Source organism: Triticum urartu, chromosome 3, assembly GCF_003073215.2.
Source record: "Triticum urartu cultivar G1812 chromosome 3, Tu2.1, whole genome shotgun sequence".
Taxonomy (NCBI): Eukaryota; Viridiplantae; Streptophyta; class Magnoliopsida; order Poales; family Poaceae; genus Triticum; species Triticum urartu.
Window position 1 is genome coordinate 142528054 of NC_053024.1, and position 18268 is coordinate 142546321.

The window sequence follows — 18268 nt, forward strand, 5'->3', positions numbered from 1 at the left end:
ATTTTATATATGCAACATGCTCTACTGCCAGATTGCAGATGCTATTCACCTTCTCTCTGTCAGATTGCATGACTTGCTTTATCTCTGCTATATCATGCTTTATTTAGTATTTCTGTTAATAAAATTATTCGATAAATTGCTCATATTTTCAACAAGTTACTGGCTCCCCCTCATAGATGATTCCACCCCGTTTGGGTCAAGCTCAGTTGTTCCAGACAAAAACGCCACTAGTAGTTACAATAAAAACATCTCTCATTTTCCAAGTGAAAACGCGTCGTCACGCATAGCCCAAGGTTTAGCACATGCTATGGATCTTATGAAAACGCGTCATCACGTGGAGCCTGAAATCACATGCCATGGATCCACATGTCATATTGTATTTAATTTGGCCCATAATCACTACAAAGTGCCATATTTGTCTATTTTTTTGTAAAGACGTGAGCTGGTTTTTAGGCCTCAACTTTGTAGAGTGGTAACCTGAAAAAAGCCTTTGTACACTGGTAAAATACACGTTGTATCTGTGATCGGTACTTTTTCGGTAAAGATATTAGTAAACTTTCGGCAAATTAGCATAGGAAGGATGCACACCACCGGATGAAAAATCCCCTAAAAATTCAGTGGAAAACGGGAAACCCTTTTTCTTCTCGTCCCCGGTGGCTGGAACCCTAGCCATTGCCAGTCCGTTGCCAGGAGAGGCCAATCTTCCAGCGCCGTCTTCCGCCGACGACCTCGGTCGCGATGGTGAGGGGGGTCATCGGATCCACGCGTGTGGATTGTTAGTCCCTCACACTCTAGGTTTTTTTGGTTGTTTATCGTCTTGGTTTCGGCGGTGGTGGTGGAGGCGTGAAATAAAGATTCTTCGGATTTTTCCCTGACAAGACCATCAGTCCTATGATTAGGGATGTATTTGTAAACCAGTCTGTTCAAGTAAGGATTGCGTGGCGGCGATGACATCCTCGTGGTGGACTTGTGTCCTCGGGCTCCGCTGTTGCGACGACGTTTGCTCCAGCGTCCGGGCAGAGCTTGGGAGGTAGCCCAGGAGCAGATGCAAATTGTGGTCTGCATCGACAACATCTGAAAGATGGTGGATAGTGTGCAGGGTTCGTGGCTCATGGATGACACATATGTTTTCCTCCTCCATCGTGTTAGTCGTGCGGGGGTGTCAAATCTGGAGTTCAATGGCGTGTCCGGAGTATTGATCTGGTCTGATTCGTTCGAAGATAATAGTTTCACCTTTGGGAGCCACATTAGAGGTTCGCAAAGCTGCATATCAGTGATAGAGCCACGTCGAGTTCAGATGAGGAGGTGATCCGTCATTTTTTATCTTGATGGCTGCTATGGTGGCACCAGAGGCAAGTGACGGATGTTGGTGTCAAATTCAAAGCATTTTTCGATCTTGATTGTATTTTTCTTTCTTAACCGGTATTTCTTTGTGCAAAGGCTAGTGTTTTATTGTCTTTTCAGTTTTGTCAGATGGTGTGTACGTTACTCGTACTATTATCCTTATAATATAAATGAGACATATATTATCATCAAGAAAACATTCCGAGGCACAAATTGGCATAATATGCGCAACGATTCTCTGTTATAATAAGATTTTAATCGATATATACTGACCGATCGTACCACCTCAATTTTTTTTTTAGAAAAACCACCTCAAATTTTAATGTCTTTCCCTGCCCCCTCGCTCGCAATCTCGGTTTAATAAATAAATAAATAAAAATTCCCCGCCCGGCCCGCTTGATACCCGCGGCCAACCGCCCCGTACCTATCCGGTTCACTCAAGCGAAGGTGTGCGTGGCGGGGCACGACCACGACCCCTCGGCCGACCCCATCCACCAGTCTAACGGGGTAAACCAGCAGTCCAAAATAAGTATCGGCCGTCGCCGCAACCCTCTTCCATCCACCCCCTCCCCTCCCCAGCCGCCGCCGCGCCTAGAGCATGACATGCGGGACCCACGGGTGACGTGCCCCACATGCAAATGGGCGTAGTATATTCCGCCGCGCCTCCGTCCACCGCGTGACTCGACTCGCCGGCTCCCCGCCCCGCCTTCTTCCTCCTCCTCCCCTCGCTCTCTCCCTCTCTGCCAGGCGAAAACGATCAGGAAAAAGTCAAAACCCCCTCGAAAAAACACCCCGGAGGAGGAGGAAAATAGGGGAGGGGAAAAGGCGGCCACCGCCCGAAATGAAGCCCAACACCAAGAAGAAATCCAAGAAGAAGAAGCGGCCCTCGCCGGCGGCCGCCGACGGGGCGGCGCCGCCGACCCCTCCGGCGCCGGGGTCCTCCCCGCGCTCCCCGCTCGCCGAAACCCTAACCCTAGCCGCCGCGGCCTCGGAGACGGAGTCGAGCGGCAGCGGCAGCGGGAGCGGCGGGGACGCCTCCGCGTACACCCGCGCCTTCACCTCCAGCTCGTCGGGGCCCGCGTCCACCTCCTCGTTCTACGCCCCCTCCTCGACCGACTCCGCCGCGTCCTCCTCGGCCACGGGCGACGAGCGGCGCGACCTCGCCTGGCTGCTCGAGGCCTTCGGCAGCGCCACCATCGACCAGGTCGACTCGGCCTACCGCGAGGCCGGCGGCGACCCCTTCCTCGCGGCCGGCATCCTCGGCTCCACGCAGGACATGCAGCCGCCGCCGCCGCCACCGCCAGATCTCTCCCCGCGCGCCGGATCTGCTGGGAGGAGGCCGGCTCGCAGGCCCAGGAAGCTTCCCGTTGCCGTGTCTGGCATCGTTGCGGACGTGATCGGCAAGGGCTACTCGCGGCCTGCCACTCCGCCTGTGAGCGCGACCGATAGAAGTGGGTGGAAGGGGAAGGGGAAGGACATGGATGGAGAAAGCGTCAGCAATGGCTGGAATGATGAGAGAAATGGGGAGAGAGAAAGCGGGGGTGGCTATCCCACGCTTAATGTTGAGGAGGCCGAGCAGTTCCTGTGCTCCATGCTTGGAGATCATTCTGAGCTCAGCATGGGTGTGGTCAAAGACGTGCTGGGTGAGTCGTCTAGCACCAGCTGCTCTACTTTTCATATCCAGGTGCTTTACCTGGGATCGTTTGTTTCTGCTGCCAGAAGTCATAACCAAGCCTAATTGCAAATTTGCTATATAGGATAAATGCGTGTTTGGATAAAAGGTTATTTTTGGGAAGCGTTGGTATTTAGGGAGTTCCACGGCATTTCTTTGGAAAGCTTTAATTTTTTGAACTATATACTAAACCTTTCCAACGAATTAAATGTCATCCAACCAGGGCCTGAAGGTTTGAAGCACTGTCCTCAGTTCACAACACACCATTTAGTGAGCGGGGGCATGTTTTGGCACTTTGACTTCTTCTCTTAGAAATTTGATGTGCCAAAATGTGGAACAGAACACATGAGGCATGCATAAGCCAATCTATTAAAAAGAGTGACCGCTTGTTTGATTGTCCTCGTATGTTTTTAGTCCTAGTTTCCTTCTTGCAGCCGCAGATGTCAGAGTAATTCTGGGTGCTATTTCCTCGCTAGTCCAGTTTCCTATCTGTACCTGCAGATATCGAAGTAACTTTGGGGTGCTATTTCAACGCTGCCATCTGATCTATTAATATTATTGGCATTGCATTCTCTTAAACCAACTAGTTGTAAATAAAAGAGTGTTACTGTTAGGATCACAAATTACCACCGTCGAAATGCTGTGTGATTTTGATGTGTAGTGCTTCCGGAGTGGATGTTTGTAATTAGCAAGGCGGTGTTGATTTTATATTGGGCTAAAGTCTCTGAAAAGTCAATTCGAAGAATTGATTATTGAGTTTATCATGTGCAAGGTTATAGAAGCCTGGAGCAAAGCAAGATTCATGCGATCAGTGAAGTGGATGTCTGTTAAGGCATTTCACAATGCTCCCTTGTTCTCCTTGCGTAAATATTAAGTGTTAAGGAGATTGCTGCCTGCAGTTTTTGTTTTGTGATATGAGCTACCTTCCACAACTACAAATTGCACAATATCACATTCAAGTGATAGATTCACTTTGCTTGTTTTGGTGCAAAGAACATGTGGGTGGGTGGTTGGCCTACAGATTGCACAATTCTTCTAGTGCTGTACGGTTGAAGCCAATCCATGGTTTTAGTTGCACACTAGTACCTGGTGTTTGTACGCAGAACTGCTGCATGGTTCCATTCAATTGGCGAAAAATACATGTTATGCAACACGTCTAATTATTAAATGCAATTTGCTGTTTCAAAAACTGGATAAAAATTCATTCATGTTTATTCTAAATTCTGTAAGAAGCTACTTAATGTAAAATTAGATTTTTGTGCTTGCTTGAATATGAGTGTGTTTAGGAACAATTGTATTTCATTTGGCCAATCAGTTGGACATCTTTGAAAGTGTTCCTTATGCTATATTTATTTCTTGCAGGTCAGTCTGGATATGATGTTGAGCAGGTAAACAAGTAGCTTATTCGGTGCATTTCTTAGTGCCTCGAGGCCCTCGACCAGTGTTTAAGTTTATGGATTTTACAAAATACTGTTGATTGGCCGGGACTATAATCTCACCCGTTGGCAGTATCGATGGTCTTTTGTCTTGCTTTATACCTTTATAAATTTTGACAAACAAAAAAAGCGCATGTGTATGTTTGCCAGTTACCACATGGTTCTGGGATTTTACTCTAGTTCCTTGAGCCCATGCATAAAAAATCCGGTTAATGGTGTTGCCTACCTCCTCTTCTGTCCTGCCATGGTTATCAGATCTGTCAAGGCACCGAAAATCATCCGGGTGCTTGTGAGGTTAAAATTGCTAAAGCGTGCGGAGAATGTCAAGAGAGGGCGGGGTAGACCGAATTTGACATGGGAGGAGTCCGTTAAGAGAGACCTGAAGGATTGGAGTATCACCAAAGAGCTAGCAATGGACAGGGGTGCGTGGAAGCTTGCTATCCATGTGCCAGAGCCATGAGTTGGTTGCGAGATCTTATGGGTTTCACCTCTAGCCTACCCCAACTTGTTTGGGACTAAAGGCTTTGTTGTTGTTGTTGTTGTTGTTGTTGTTGTTGTTGTATTCCTATCAACCAACTATCCCAAAAGACTGATCTGATTGGAAGATACTCCCTCCGTTCCATAATGTAGTGTGTGTAGATTTTTTGAAAAGTCAAATTTTGCAAACTTTGACCAAGTTTATCGAGAAAACTATTTATATGTACAATATCAAATATATAAAATATGAAACTACATCTTATGGTGAATCTAATGATACATGTTTGGTATTATAGATGTAAATGTTTTTCTCCACAAACTTGGTCAAAGTTTGTGAAGTTTGACTTTTCAAAAAAAATCTATTATGGAACGGACCGCCTCCCTCCCTCCCTTGCACCTCCCCCCCTCCTCACATTCCACCCCACGCCTGCGAGTGGCTCGTGTCGTCACCTGATACATGATTGGCGGAACGAATGCGCTCGGACCTTGAGACCTTCACACCCAAACTCCATTGTCTACAATTCACCCTTTCTGGTACACCACTCAACAAACCTACTCCACACAACGACCTATCCCTCTGACACGAAGCAGGACAGCACTCCTATCATCCACTTATGCTCCTCTGCTCCCCATAGTAAAGATCTATTACATCCAATCTGCTCTTAAATTGATGTAAATCTTATTATGATGCGACGAGATAGCTTCAAACCTGTAACCTGAACCACAACGTGATCATCTCCATCGGGTTACTGCATACTTTTTGCAACACCTTAGTCCAGACTGCTCTCGTCGCTAGTTGTGCTGGAGACCCTCTGTTATTCCATCTGGCTATCCGCCCCTGAGAGCATACTTTCCGCTCCTTAAGGTACATTTCAAAATCTATCTGCGCGCTCATCTATCGCTCTACTACCTCTACACTCACGTTGCTGTATGTATGAACCAGCGCAGAATTAACTCAAGGATATTATATCGCGTATAGGGTGCAAACTCCTCATCCCCTAGACGTATCCATGCTAGAAGGTATGACAGTAGTTTGGCTCTACATGATGATCTTTGTTCGGTGCTCGATGTGTTGAGCGTGGAGTGGAGCCGCAGTGAATATCCTTCAGCGGACATTCGTTACTGTTTACCTATCTTGCACTTCTTACACCCCAGACTATCCTCTATCTTGTATCTTCTCTAATCTTTCATCCTTGCTTCCTTTCTCTGTGTCACCTATCACTCTCTCCAAGCCGCTCTAGTAGGGCTATATACCCATCACACTCTCTATTTCTCTCTAACTCCAAATAACCCTAACTACAGTTTTCTGTCGTGAACATCCAAGCTCCTGAGAGAGACGCTGACCCCGGCTTCTGTCATCACGCCAATACCTCTCTTCTCTTTCTTCCTCTCAAGCACTGGTCTTTTATTACTTCTATTCCAGCTCTCTCTCTCTTCTCTCACATGCTCCTGAAATCACACTCTACCCTTACATGATTCTATATTCTCTATTTATATCTATTTACTAATCAGTCTTCCTAGCGCTCTCGCACGCACTTCTGCTCTATACTTCTGCGTTATTATGCTCCCCTGGCGTGCATTCCTATACTCTAATGAATGACCTTTACCAACGGCTTATATCTAGCTTCTCCTCTCCTAACTCACTACTCTATCGTCGCACACACTCGCGCCGATTTACTGTCACATAGTTCTATTGTCACACGCTAACGTATCTCATTATGCAGCGAGTCCACACTCCACTCTGATCTATACTCTTTGCGTCACCTCACTTATCCCTACTCCACTTCTTCTATATTACTGTCTTCTCCTCATCTTTCCAGCAACATCCCTCTAGACTAATTTTCACTTCCTTTGCATCCCTGTATATCTTCACTTCTCACATCTTAGCATCTATATATCACTCTAACGCTCTTCTTCATTATTCACCTCATATACCTCCTTGTTCCCACACATCTAGCTCCTGTGTATTCATCTACTCTCACAATTCAGGTAATCGTTAGTTGACTCCTGCATACATTGAAGCTACTAAGTTCAGTAATAAATATTTTGTTCTACGAATAGCCTGGGATCATAGATTCTTTATTATTTATATTTAGTGCAGTTAGTATAACCCCTTCTTACTGGCCAACATGTTATATCCGTACTACAGCGGATAGTTTAGATTGTATCTTTCAAAGCACCAACTATTGCCAGTTTACCATTGCTGTGTTTTACAACTCAACCTGTTTATAGTCGCAGAAGTTGCCAAAAAAGTCTTAACAGGAAGTAAAATAGAACTTGTAGCCTTGTTGTTCATTTTGACGTCCTAGTGCAACGTAAGACAGCAAACAATGTTGAATGTCATTGCTATTTACTTCTGGTTGGCATGTCTGTGCTAGTCCACTAAACACGTCTCCAGTTTCCCATTATTTCTTTGGCACAATAGAATGCATGTGGCACTTTGTAAGCGCTCCCTTGAGAAATTATCATATTCTAACATTTTGTTCTACTCAGTTCCCAGAAGAAATACCTGGTATGTCATACAATCACTCTGAAAGGCAACATGAATTCTTCTGGGGGGAACAACAGAGCAGGTGAATCTTATCTGAGCACATATGCTTTCCTTAGATTCTTAGTAACATTATATAGCAGCTGTCTAATGTGTTGCTTGGTGAACTTGATACTTCATGTGTATGTGTTTGGCATGCACATACTTGATCCACAAAGTTGCCATGTATGCATGTCATATTTTTGTTTGTAGCTGAGTATGGACAAACATAGTGGGTAATTGTTCAATGGAGAGTATTCAGTGCTTTCTTGTGCCCCTTTTGCACATTTGGCAGCTCAGAAGTTGCATAGCACATGAGATTAGATATGTACTACCTCTGTACACTAATATAAGACGTTTTTGCGGTTCAATTTGAACTGCAAAAATGTCTTACATTAGTGTACAGAGGGAGTGCATGTTAACGATTTCATATCCTTGACTGCCTTGACAAATAAAGCATCCTTGATCGCCTAGACAAACACAGTTTAATAAAAGCTTACTATATGCACACATAGCGTGTGTCACATGCTAGTAATGTATTCCTCTAAGATAGCTTATACTAGTATTTTTCCTAGCTAACCTAAGTGAGTTTTGGGTAAAATGAGTGGCTCAGTTTAAATGCCTTGGTCATCTGTCGACTTCAGTAGTACTGGCTGTACAGGTTGTTATCTCCTAGGCATAATGGTATCAGTAGTGAAGCAGACCTTGACAATACTGGCTGTACAGCTATACCAATAATCACATAGACGTTGACAGTATGTGGCTGTGCAGCTAGTTATCTCCTAGGCATCAATGGTTTTAGTATTTGCATAGACTTTGGCAGTGCTGGCTGTACAGCTAGTTATCTCCTAGGCATCATTGATATCAGTTATCTCGCCATGTGCTTGCACTTTCACGCTGGTGGTTGTTGGTTTATGATATGCCTGGTCTTTTGGTTCAGTAGCTACATGAAGGCTGTTTGCGAGGTGCAGCACCCGGCAACACCGTCTCCAAGATCAGCGGTGGTGGATTCCAAGATGCCACAACAAGTCTTGGAGTCGCTGTTCAAAATACCTGAACGTCGCACATACGAGCCAAGTAAAATGGACTGGAAGAAGGTAGTGAAGAAGCTGCAGTCATACAATCATCCCATCACAGCAAGCAATCAAGAAAGACCAAAAAATGGTATATCCTGTTTTTGACCACTCTGCTTGTTAACATGCTCGTTGTGCTCAAAGAATTCACTTCTTTTCCGTCATGGCAATTTACATACTTTCTGTTTCCTAACTCTATAGGTTTCTATTGTTAGTGTATTTCTCACCATGAGGTCGATAGTTCCCTCGTCTAAGCAATATAGATTTATCCCATAAGTAAAACTGCTACTTCTCATTTCTTGATTTAATTAGTCTTCATTTGACACGTAGACATTCACATTAGATATGTTCTTACAATGGAACTTCTTTTGATGGATTTGCTTACACTTACACATATAACTGTCTTTGTTTCACTTATTGTATTATTTGGCACTGCTGTAAATGACACAACTGTAATTTCTCAATGTTAAGGGGATGGGTATCGAGAGTTCCGTGGTGTTTCTGCTAGGCATTATGATACGATGAAAGGGTATTATCAGAAAGTAAGACACTATTTTTGTCGCAGTTTTTCTTGAGCCAGTTCTTCTTTTGTATTTCATATATTGATCTCTATTTATTCCATACAGGCTGCTGTGGCATATTCCAAAGGAGATAAATCTTATGCCTCTTACCTTGCAGAGGAGGTCAGACTTTCAATTTTAAGATGTTAAGGCTGACAAAAAAAAGAGAGCAGGATCTCTTTATCTTTCACCTTTAATGGTTGAATGATGGAGAGCTCCAAGTGATGTGCTGATGTTGTTTCTTAGTATCTTACAGTACATAAAATTAGTAAATTATATTAGCCCTGTTATAAGATGCTAAGATGTATTCGTTTTTCAGAATATTTTCTGGAATGCTTATAGCTACTTTGTGTTGCCTTAGTATCTCAAATAGCCCAATATGTATTTGCTTTAGGGAAAACATTATCGGGAATTGGGTCGCAAGGAAGATGAGAAGGCCAGCAGGGAGATATTTGAAGCCAGGTAAACCGCCGTATAACTTCTGATAGTCAGGGAGATATTTTTTGATCTCAGACTCTCATATCCTTGGTTGGCAGAAACAAGCATATAACAAACACGGTGACTATTGACTTGCATGGTCAACATGTCAAGCAAGCTATGAAGCTCCTCAAAGTTCACATGCTGGTTTGTGTATGCATGCCATGTGAGTATTAACATACAGTTTGATGCTGTAATTATTTAGCTCCATTTGTCTTGACTAATGCTTGTCATGTCTTCCTTTCTCTTCCTTAAACAGCTACCCTTCTTAGAGTAATTACTGGTTGTGGTGTTGAAGGTACAGGGAAAGGGAAGATAAAACGATCGGTAAGAATGTTCTTGTTTGATTAGTCATTCTTGTCACTTCTATATGCTGCTTATAAGTATAGTGACTGTAGTAGTTTTAAAGCATCGTCTTCATACTCTAAATGAACTCTCCTCAATTGCATTTGGTTGGGTGTTCCATCCTTTCATACTCTATCCACATTTAGTCTTGTGGCCATATGATCGATTATAGTAGAATATTGTGCAGCTCTGGGTGGGGTTTGTAATGCTCATATTTTATTTCCCTAAAAAATGCCTTAACCCTTTATCCAGTTAATCGTAATATGTTAATCCCTTGATTTCACATGCCATGCTTTTGAATGCAACTATATATAAATACATGCCTGTAATAGGTTATCGAGCTTGTGGAGAAGGAAGGCATCGAGTGGTACGAAGGGAACTCCGGAACCATAGTTCTTCGATTAGGCGGGCCAAGAGAATACCGCTTCCTGGAGCATGACAGCGATTCTGACTAAGTTAAAGCCTCGCCTCGTCTGTTTTTGGTGGAGCCTGACATAGATTTAACAGCCGTTCTAATCTATGTATCTCTCCTGTATCTATCTGTACTTACATGTCCTGTATGTAATTATGGATAGGTGACCTAGGTTCCTGTGTAGTACGAGGTAGTTTCTGACACAGTTTGGGAATAGCAAAGAGAAGATAGGTGCCGTCTGATGTCATCATCATTCTAGGCCGCTAACATTGTATCGTACTCTTGAAGCTATGTGCCTGTCTAATTGTTTTATGTTAGGGTGGAAGGAACAGCAGACAGTGTAACTTTACCCCCATGTATCTAGTTTATGCAGTGTAAAATTATCTTCAGTACCCAGATTCTTTTTGGCATGATACTCCTGGGGCTGGCTACCTGTTGGTTGTTATAGTTGATTGAAATGATCTGTAGCCATGTGATTCAGGATTAAAACCATTCAGGTGTGCATCAAGGCCGCCTTCTCGCGCTGTCCACGTCGGCAGGATGTGTACTGTTTGTCTTGGCCAATGGGAGCGCCAATTCATGTCCAACTCAGCGCTCGTCTACTGCCTCCTGCGTAATGTCAGGTGTGGGCTGGCCGTCCCGTCCCTCCGTCACACGCTAACTCTTCTGTCGCCGCCTCGTCCCCATCCTAGATCCGCCGCCGCCACCGGAGGAAGGGCCTCTCCTGAGACCCGCTTCTCCCGCGAGTCAGGTCGTGTGGGCGCTATCGTCGTCTTCTCCCCTCGCTGCGCGGCACTACTGCCGGAGAGAGTACAAGTACCCACCCCGCGCTCCCCTCGACCGGACTCAGCGGTGGCCGCCGATGCGTCCGCCGACGCCTCCCCGTCCCTGTACTTCGGCGACCCGGCCTCCCTCGTCGACCTCCGCGGCCTCACCGATGCCGGCGCCGCCACCCGCCTGATCCACGAGTGCGTCGCCTACCAGCGCGCCCTCGACGCCCGCCGCTCCGACCTCGACCTCGTCGAGGCGCTCTCCTCCCGCGTTCGCCACCTCGACGCGGTGCACTCGCGCGCCGAGTCCGCCTTGGACGCCGACGACCTCGCGGCCGCCGCCACCGCTGCGCGCGAGTTCCTGTTGGATCAGGTCGCCGCTTCCTTGTCCGTCTCTGACGCCTATTCCTTCTCCTTTCCTCTCCCAAAAGATTCACAACGAGGCAACCTCTCCTTTCTCTTCTTTCCATGATCTGGTCTTGATAACAAGATCTGAGGTGAACACCCTCTCGTGCGCCGGCGTCGGAGAGGGCCGGGAGAACCACCAAGCCATTGGGCAGTCCGCCTCTGGCTTCTCTGATCAGTAAGATCTTCCTCCTCTTCCTTCCCATCTCCTTCTCCCTCTTCCTGGCAAGACGGTTAACCTTGATTTGGGTGGTGTGATGGCCAGATAACCATAGACTGGTAGTTATTTCTTGTGAAATTCCTTCATCTATATACGTTTGGCAGAGTTTGGTTAATTGCTCTTGTTTGTAGTAGTAAAATTGCATCAGAACAACCTAAAAAAATAGTACATTTTGATGTGTTTGAGATAGTTCCTCCCCTGAAATCACCTTTATTAATATTTTGTTTGTTTTAAGTGAAGCAAGTCTTTTATCCAATTTTTGCATGTGTGTTTCCTCTGTTCGCAGGTGGTTGTCGGGTGAGCACCGGTTTTATGGCCTTTCATTGATCGAGATGAGTTTTTGTGGTGGGCCTTCTGCTTCATTTGTGGTCAAGATGAGTTTTTGCTATATTCGTCCGTGTGATTTAGTGTTTTCGGTGTCCTTGGATTTATATGTATGTTGGTCGATTCATGCTCATTAGGAGTTTGATGCTATGCCATCCATATGGTGGCCTGAGATTTTTGTTTCTTTTGTCAGAAATCGCATAAGTGAGCTCATTCTCGACTTCGATTCGGCGTTCGGTGTGATGAGTGGATCGTCTCTGCAGTTCAGGTACTGTTTGGGATCTCTTTGAGCTAGGTTCAGTTTACTTCTGATTGGTCTCGATTTGTTATTCTCGCTATTATTTTGGTTGCACTCTCTTGTGATGCGGTTGTATATCGCTGAGTCTTTCTCCATCAACACATCGGCTATCTCGGCGTGTTCTTACATTTCTATCCTTTACAAAATAGTCCACATTTCATACTCCGATTCCACTTTTCCACATGTACCCTCGATGCACTACTTTACTTTTAGAAGAGCGTATGGTAGCGGCGACTGTGACATTTTTTTTAGAAAATTTTAGAATCTTTGAATTCTGCAGTCACCCCGCATAATTTCTGCACCATAGGATGGAGTACAACGAGTCCTCTCAGATTCAATTTTCTGTTCACTAACAAAGACAAAGAGATTAAGCTAAGTTATTCAAACACCTAGATGATCTAAGTTGCCTACTTTCTCTTACCACAGGATTGCATTTCTTCAAACTATGTTGCTTTTTAATCATCAGGGTTTTTATATTTTTCAGTTCTTCCAGCAGAAAGTAATCTGATTTGTCAACTAATTATAAACAACATCATGTTAACGTGAATTTTGGTTCACCTTCACTCATTCTGACATTTATCACCATAAAATATTTTACAGCAAATTGTCTTTGTCCTTAGTCATGGACGGGTTTGGTTGAGGTGCACTTGTGTACAACCCTTTAAGTCATCAAGTACTTTGGTGTCCTATTTTTTGCAATATAGAATGTCTCATGGTGCATTTTCTTCTGTAATCTTATTTAGATGAGCACCAGCATCTCTGTAACTTCTTCAAAATACAGTAACGAAGCTGCATTTGTTTTCATGGTTGGCTCTTCTCTCATCAGGCGGCACCAAATTGGTAGGGCTTCACCTCATACTTTCAATGCTTCTCATTCAGTGCATCGTTGTTTTGTGCTTGAATACTCTTCTTTTACTTGCATCTTCTTTTCCTTTTAATTTGACTGAGCATTTTAGTCTGGCAATGTGCCCGTGTCAATTCTACATATGGTTATCGCATCAGCATGATACAAAATGAGAGCATTTCATTGGCGGCTAGATTGTTTCATGGTTATGTTCTTCTGTAATTATCTTTTTGGGTCAATTTACACATGATATAGCTAATATGTTGTATGGCGAATTAATTTAGGTCTGTTTCGGTGGCCAGCTACTGATATGTCATTAGTGGCTAGAACAAGGCACATACTATTTTTTCCTTTCGATTGGGTGATATACCCCACGGCTGTAAAGAAATGAAGTTGCAGTGTCGTACGGTGAATTAATTTAGCTTTGTTTCGGTGGCCAACTGCTGACATATTATTAGTGGCTAGAACAAGGCACGTACTATTTTTTTTCCTTTCGATTGGGTGATATACCCCACAGCTGTAAAGAAATGAAGTTGCAGTGTCGTACGGCAAATTAATTTAGCTCTATTTCGGTGGCCAACTGCTGACATCTTATTAGTGGCTACAAAAAGGCACATACTGTTTTTTTTCTTTCTATTGGGTGATATACCCCATAGCTGTAAATAATGAAGTTGCAGTGTAATGATATAGCATCTTATTTCTGCATCTTTTGCCTTGCGGTCTTCAGTACTTGTGGTTAGTACTTGTGGTTAGCTGATGTTTATTTTCTGATTCTATTGATTCTTGTTAGCAGGGTTGTCTGACATGGTCTGCAATGTTAGTGCTGGTCTGAAGCTTTTCTAGAAGCATTTGTGTGTTCTCAAGCTCAGGAGTTACAAGGAGCAATGGTGCTATGGTCTTGAACTTCCACTGATCTTGTACTGAAGAATGATCCTTAGCTTAGTTACTTAGCTTGATGTCTTTTTTTGAGGATAGGTTTGGAGTTGCATCCACTTTTGTCTAGGTTGGTACGTCCACCAGAATTCGCATGACATTATATGCCAAGATGAGTTGTTGTACTTCCTCTAAATGCATGGCTCAATGCAAACGACTGATTTATTTTTCTTATAATATGTAAACCATGTACTGCATCAACACTCATTGTAGATCATGCTTTCAATTGCCTGAACTTTCTTTTTGTGGTATGCAGATGACAAAATGTAGGGATTCATATTTTTCTTATGTCCCTGCATGGGATTTTATGATTGCACAAATCATAAGAGAAATCAGTGATAGGCCTAAAATTATTGTGGTTGCAGATGATGTGGGAAAGGATGTCCCGGCTCACGCCCTGGAGTGCAATGAGGAAGTGGTGTAGGCCATCGATGTGGACATGTTCTTCTCCGGTGCTCAACGAGTACGGCTTATCAAGCCCCCCCCCCCCCCCCCCCCCCCCCCCCCCCCCCCCCCCCCCCCCCCCCCCCCCCCCCCCCCCCCCCCCCCATCGCGGCAGGAGGGCCGCATCTATGAGTAGCTTCTTTGATCCGGTCATGGTGTAGTAGTTACTTTTGGATCATCTCTGGCTCTTCAGGTGTGCTCGTGTGTATGTGAGCAGGCTGTCTGTTCGTTGTGACACATTGTTGTATGGATGTGTATGCGTCTTGTATCGCTGCTCTGATTTTCCTCTTTTGCCTTCAGAGAGTCCACTCGGTTTGCCCCTCGCCTTGACACTCGTCTGCGATTGCTTGATGATGCGTCTCCTCTGCACTTCAGGTATGCCTGTTCCTGCATCTGCCATGATTTGTTTACTGCAGTTTACATGCATTGTTATTATAAGTAATTTGATGTTAATATAGTTACGCACATGACAAATTTGGGTCAGACGACCTATTAGTCCATTACTGCATTGTTGCTGATAGCATAACAAAATCAGTATATGTTACAGATTAACAATAATCAAATCTGACTGAGACATGTATGCGTACCTTATCTGTTCCTATTACCTAATAAGTGTACCAACATGAAATGAGTCTCATTAAGTAATGGGAACATCTGTTTTTGTGTACCATTTGTTTGATCAAAATGCAGACATACAAGGCGTTTGAGTGAGTACCTCCATAATTCAACATATTCAGCTCGGTTACGACACATGCATGTGATTCTTCTGTTGCCTATAGCCAAATCTCTCTATGTCGTGTGTAGTTCTTGCATGGTTAGCAAGCTGAAGTGTTGGGTGATGCTTTTGCATACTTAATGAGGTGAAATGTTGGATGTTGCTCTTGCATAATTGGCTGGTTTAGGTGTATAAATTAGAATCAAACTGAACTATAACAATTTTGAGATCATGATTTGGCATTCACATGAAACTGATCAAGTAAATGGATGTACTGCGTCACGCATATGTACAGATTTAGGCCATTTGACCAAAATAGGTTGTAACAAGTACAAAACCCTTACAAAGATGCATGTTAGTTACACCGGCGCATACATGCTAGCAAATCTCAAGCTGTTTAAATAATTGTCTGTTTCTAATTTCCCGAAGTGTATAGGGACTAGAACCTTCTGTGCACAAGAAAAATAAGTGATTATGAACTTGTTTCTGTATACATGGATTATTCATAGAATTGTTTAGACTGTTTACTAAAGATTGCAAGAAAGAACTTGAGACAATTAATAAGACATTATCCATTTGAACCACTGAAGGTAAATATTTCTTGCTTGGTTGTTCCAGGTATGTTACAATATTTGAGTTTCGTAGCTCAAGATGTCGATTCACATTGTCTTAATTCCTGCGTGCTGGTTTCTTTCTACCCCTTGGCAGGAAGATCCAGGAAGGAGGCGAGTACGACGGTGGCAGAGGAGGAGGATGAAGGAATAGGCCGGGGAAGTCTAAGAAGAAAAGGTTAGTGGTGCCATCGTTCTTTTGCTCGCCTCGCTGCTTCCCCATCCAGACGACGAGATGTCGCAGTCCCTCATGTTCACTAACCTCTTCGATGTCAGGGGCGGCACCGTCGTACTGAAACTCAAGGTGAAGGTTTCTCCGCCCCTGCTCTCGCCGTGGGCATGCATGGATTTCTGATAAGTGACTGCTCTGCCGCTCATCAGGCTGCCGACCTGCTGGTGCGTGCAAACGTGCTCTACTTGGACCCAGAGTTTGTTGCCGAGATAGCATAAGTGGTGAGATTTGGTTTCGAATCATCCGCCATGGTTCAAAGGATTCGTTGTTGCTGGCATGGATTTTGTTTTAGCTGCACTACACCAATCTAAGATGGCAATATTGCTTTTTGTTTGTACCTGCTGATTGAGTATGTTTTGTAACTGCAGGAAGGCTGTGAAGGACATATTTCTTTCTTATTTTATAAAGGTAAGGTTTATGTTCAGTGCATTTAATAATTACTCTCTCCCCTTCAGTATTTGTGATATGGGTAAAATAGATATTAAAGCCTCTTTCTATATTGCTTGGTCAATCTACACTGCAATTTATTAATTTGTACTAACATAAAGCTGCACACTTGTGTAAGTACTGCTTGATGTTGGCCATGATTAGTTCATGCTCGTCTTTTCATTAAAGACATATGTTCAGTTGCAATTTTGGATATTTACACAGTTGTATGTGTTGCTTTTCTAGATTTTGTTCGTGCAGAAATTTGGTTTTTGATGCATTCAAACATTAATAATCAGCAGCGACATCAAAGGTGAGAGGTATGAATAAGAGCGTCTCTTCTACTGTACTTTTTTGGTGGCTTAAAGTGGTTTCTTCTCTGAATTGGTTTGGTTTTGCAGGTGAAAAGAAGTTATGTTGGTAGATGGTCATGCATCTACTGGTTCTGAGATGCAAGTTGTGACTTGATAGCTCCCTTGACTCAGATGTCATGTCATCTAATTGGGCAATCATATTTAATTGTTGAATGTATTCAATCTGGTTGGGGATAATCCACCACCTAAGAGGATCAAGGTCTCTAAAATATTGTTGTTTGTTTTGTTATCAGTTGTAAATTCTATTCCAAGTTCCTTGCTTATATGTGTATGTTCGTCAACAATTAGAGAAAAAAGAAATGAAAGGGTCGCTTATCAATCTGGCATCGCACAAACTTCCTCTCAAGAGGTGCCACTGGGTGGCGCCCCAACCCCTAGTGTAAGTGCAGGGGCGGAGCTCTGTAGGGGCTAAACTGGGCCATGGCCCGCCCAGGATTTTGACCCAAATTTTTTTATATAGGCATCTCCCAAGCCCACTAGCCCAGCCCACGTGCATCCTCTCGCTTTCTCTCAGAGACTCACGCACAGAGCAGCCTTGCTCAAAAAAAAAACAAAACGCACAGAGCAGCCGGAGAGAGGCAGGCAGCGCTAGGAATCCCTACTCCCCAATTCCCAAACTGTCCCACAGTCGGGCAGGGAGCACAGGAGCAAGCCGCTGCCGCCGGCGAACCGACGGCGTCTATCCTCTCTCGCCGGAATCCCTGTATCTCACAGCCACGGTTCAGCCCCTTGCTTTCCTCCCTTCCCCCGACTCTCTGCACCTGCTCACAGATGACATCTGCTCGGGCTCGGCCACGCCGTCGTGCTACTGGCCTGCGGCCTGCCGAACCACTCCTGGCGGCTAGCGCACGAGCAGATCACTGGATGAGCTCTCCTAGTCTCCAGTCTCCTACTGTCCTCCAAGAGTAGAGCAACTGTCAGAAGCAAGAGGTAATTCCCCATTTTATCATTTTTGTTCAGTTCTTTACATCTACTCATGAGTCATGAACTCATCTATTTTCAGTGTCCAGTGTTTATAAGAAACAGATTTTATCCATATGGAATTCCACCTGTACAGAATTCTGTTGACTGTTGAGTGTCCAGTGGAATTTCTAACCATTAGCGCCAACTATTCATCTGTTTTGAGTGTCCAGTGTTGAACTGTTGATAAAAAATAGTTGTGTCCATTTGATAAGAAAGTGAATAGCCTGATCTTATACAAATTGCAACACAGGTAATCATGGGCAAGGGAAATCAATCTCAGAGAAGAATTGATTTGGTTTTTAAAAGGAAAAGAGATGACATAACTCGAGTTCAGGAAAACCAGATATTGCCGTTGCTTGAATTGGAACAACATAACCAAAACCAGT

General features: G+C 44.2%; 1 protein-coding gene across 1 annotated transcript; it reads left to right on the forward strand.

Moving 5' to 3' along the window:
* Nucleotides 1-2026: 2026 nt before the first annotated feature.
* Nucleotides 2027-17203, forward strand: LOC125546738 (SMR domain-containing protein At5g58720). The gene is made up of 21 exons (XM_048710886.1): nt 2027-2987; nt 4379-4404; nt 7162-7181; nt 7308-7502; nt 8397-8620; nt 9001-9071; nt 9156-9212; nt 9484-9551; nt 9626-9732; nt 9826-9893; nt 12005-12015; nt 12236-12310; nt 12941-12981; nt 13084-13180; nt 13978-14754; nt 14862-14936; nt 15985-16065; nt 16164-16340; nt 16488-16527; nt 16792-16865; nt 16947-17203. The coding sequence occupies exons 1-13, from the start codon at nt 2186-2188 to the stop codon at nt 12978-12980; spliced, it is 1764 nt and encodes a 587-aa protein (XP_048566843.1). The 5' UTR covers nt 2027-2185; the 3' UTR covers nt 12981; nt 13084-13180; nt 13978-14754; nt 14862-14936; nt 15985-16065; nt 16164-16340; nt 16488-16527; nt 16792-16865; nt 16947-17203.
* The last annotated feature ends 1065 nt before the right edge of the window (nt 17204-18268 follow it).

Coding starts and splice junctions, on each gene's coding strand:
- LOC125546738 (XM_048710886.1), top strand. CDS start 2,186: ATGAAGCCCAACACCAAGAAGAAATCCAAGAAGAAGAAGCGGCCCTCG. Junction 2,988..4,378: donor TGTGGTCAAAGACGTGCTGG/GTGAGTCGTCTA, acceptor TATTTCTTGCAG/GTCAGTCTGGATATGATGTT. Junction 4,405..7,161: donor CTGGATATGATGTTGAGCAG/GTAAACAAGTAG, acceptor ACCTGTTTATAG/TCGCAGAAGTTGCCAAAAAA.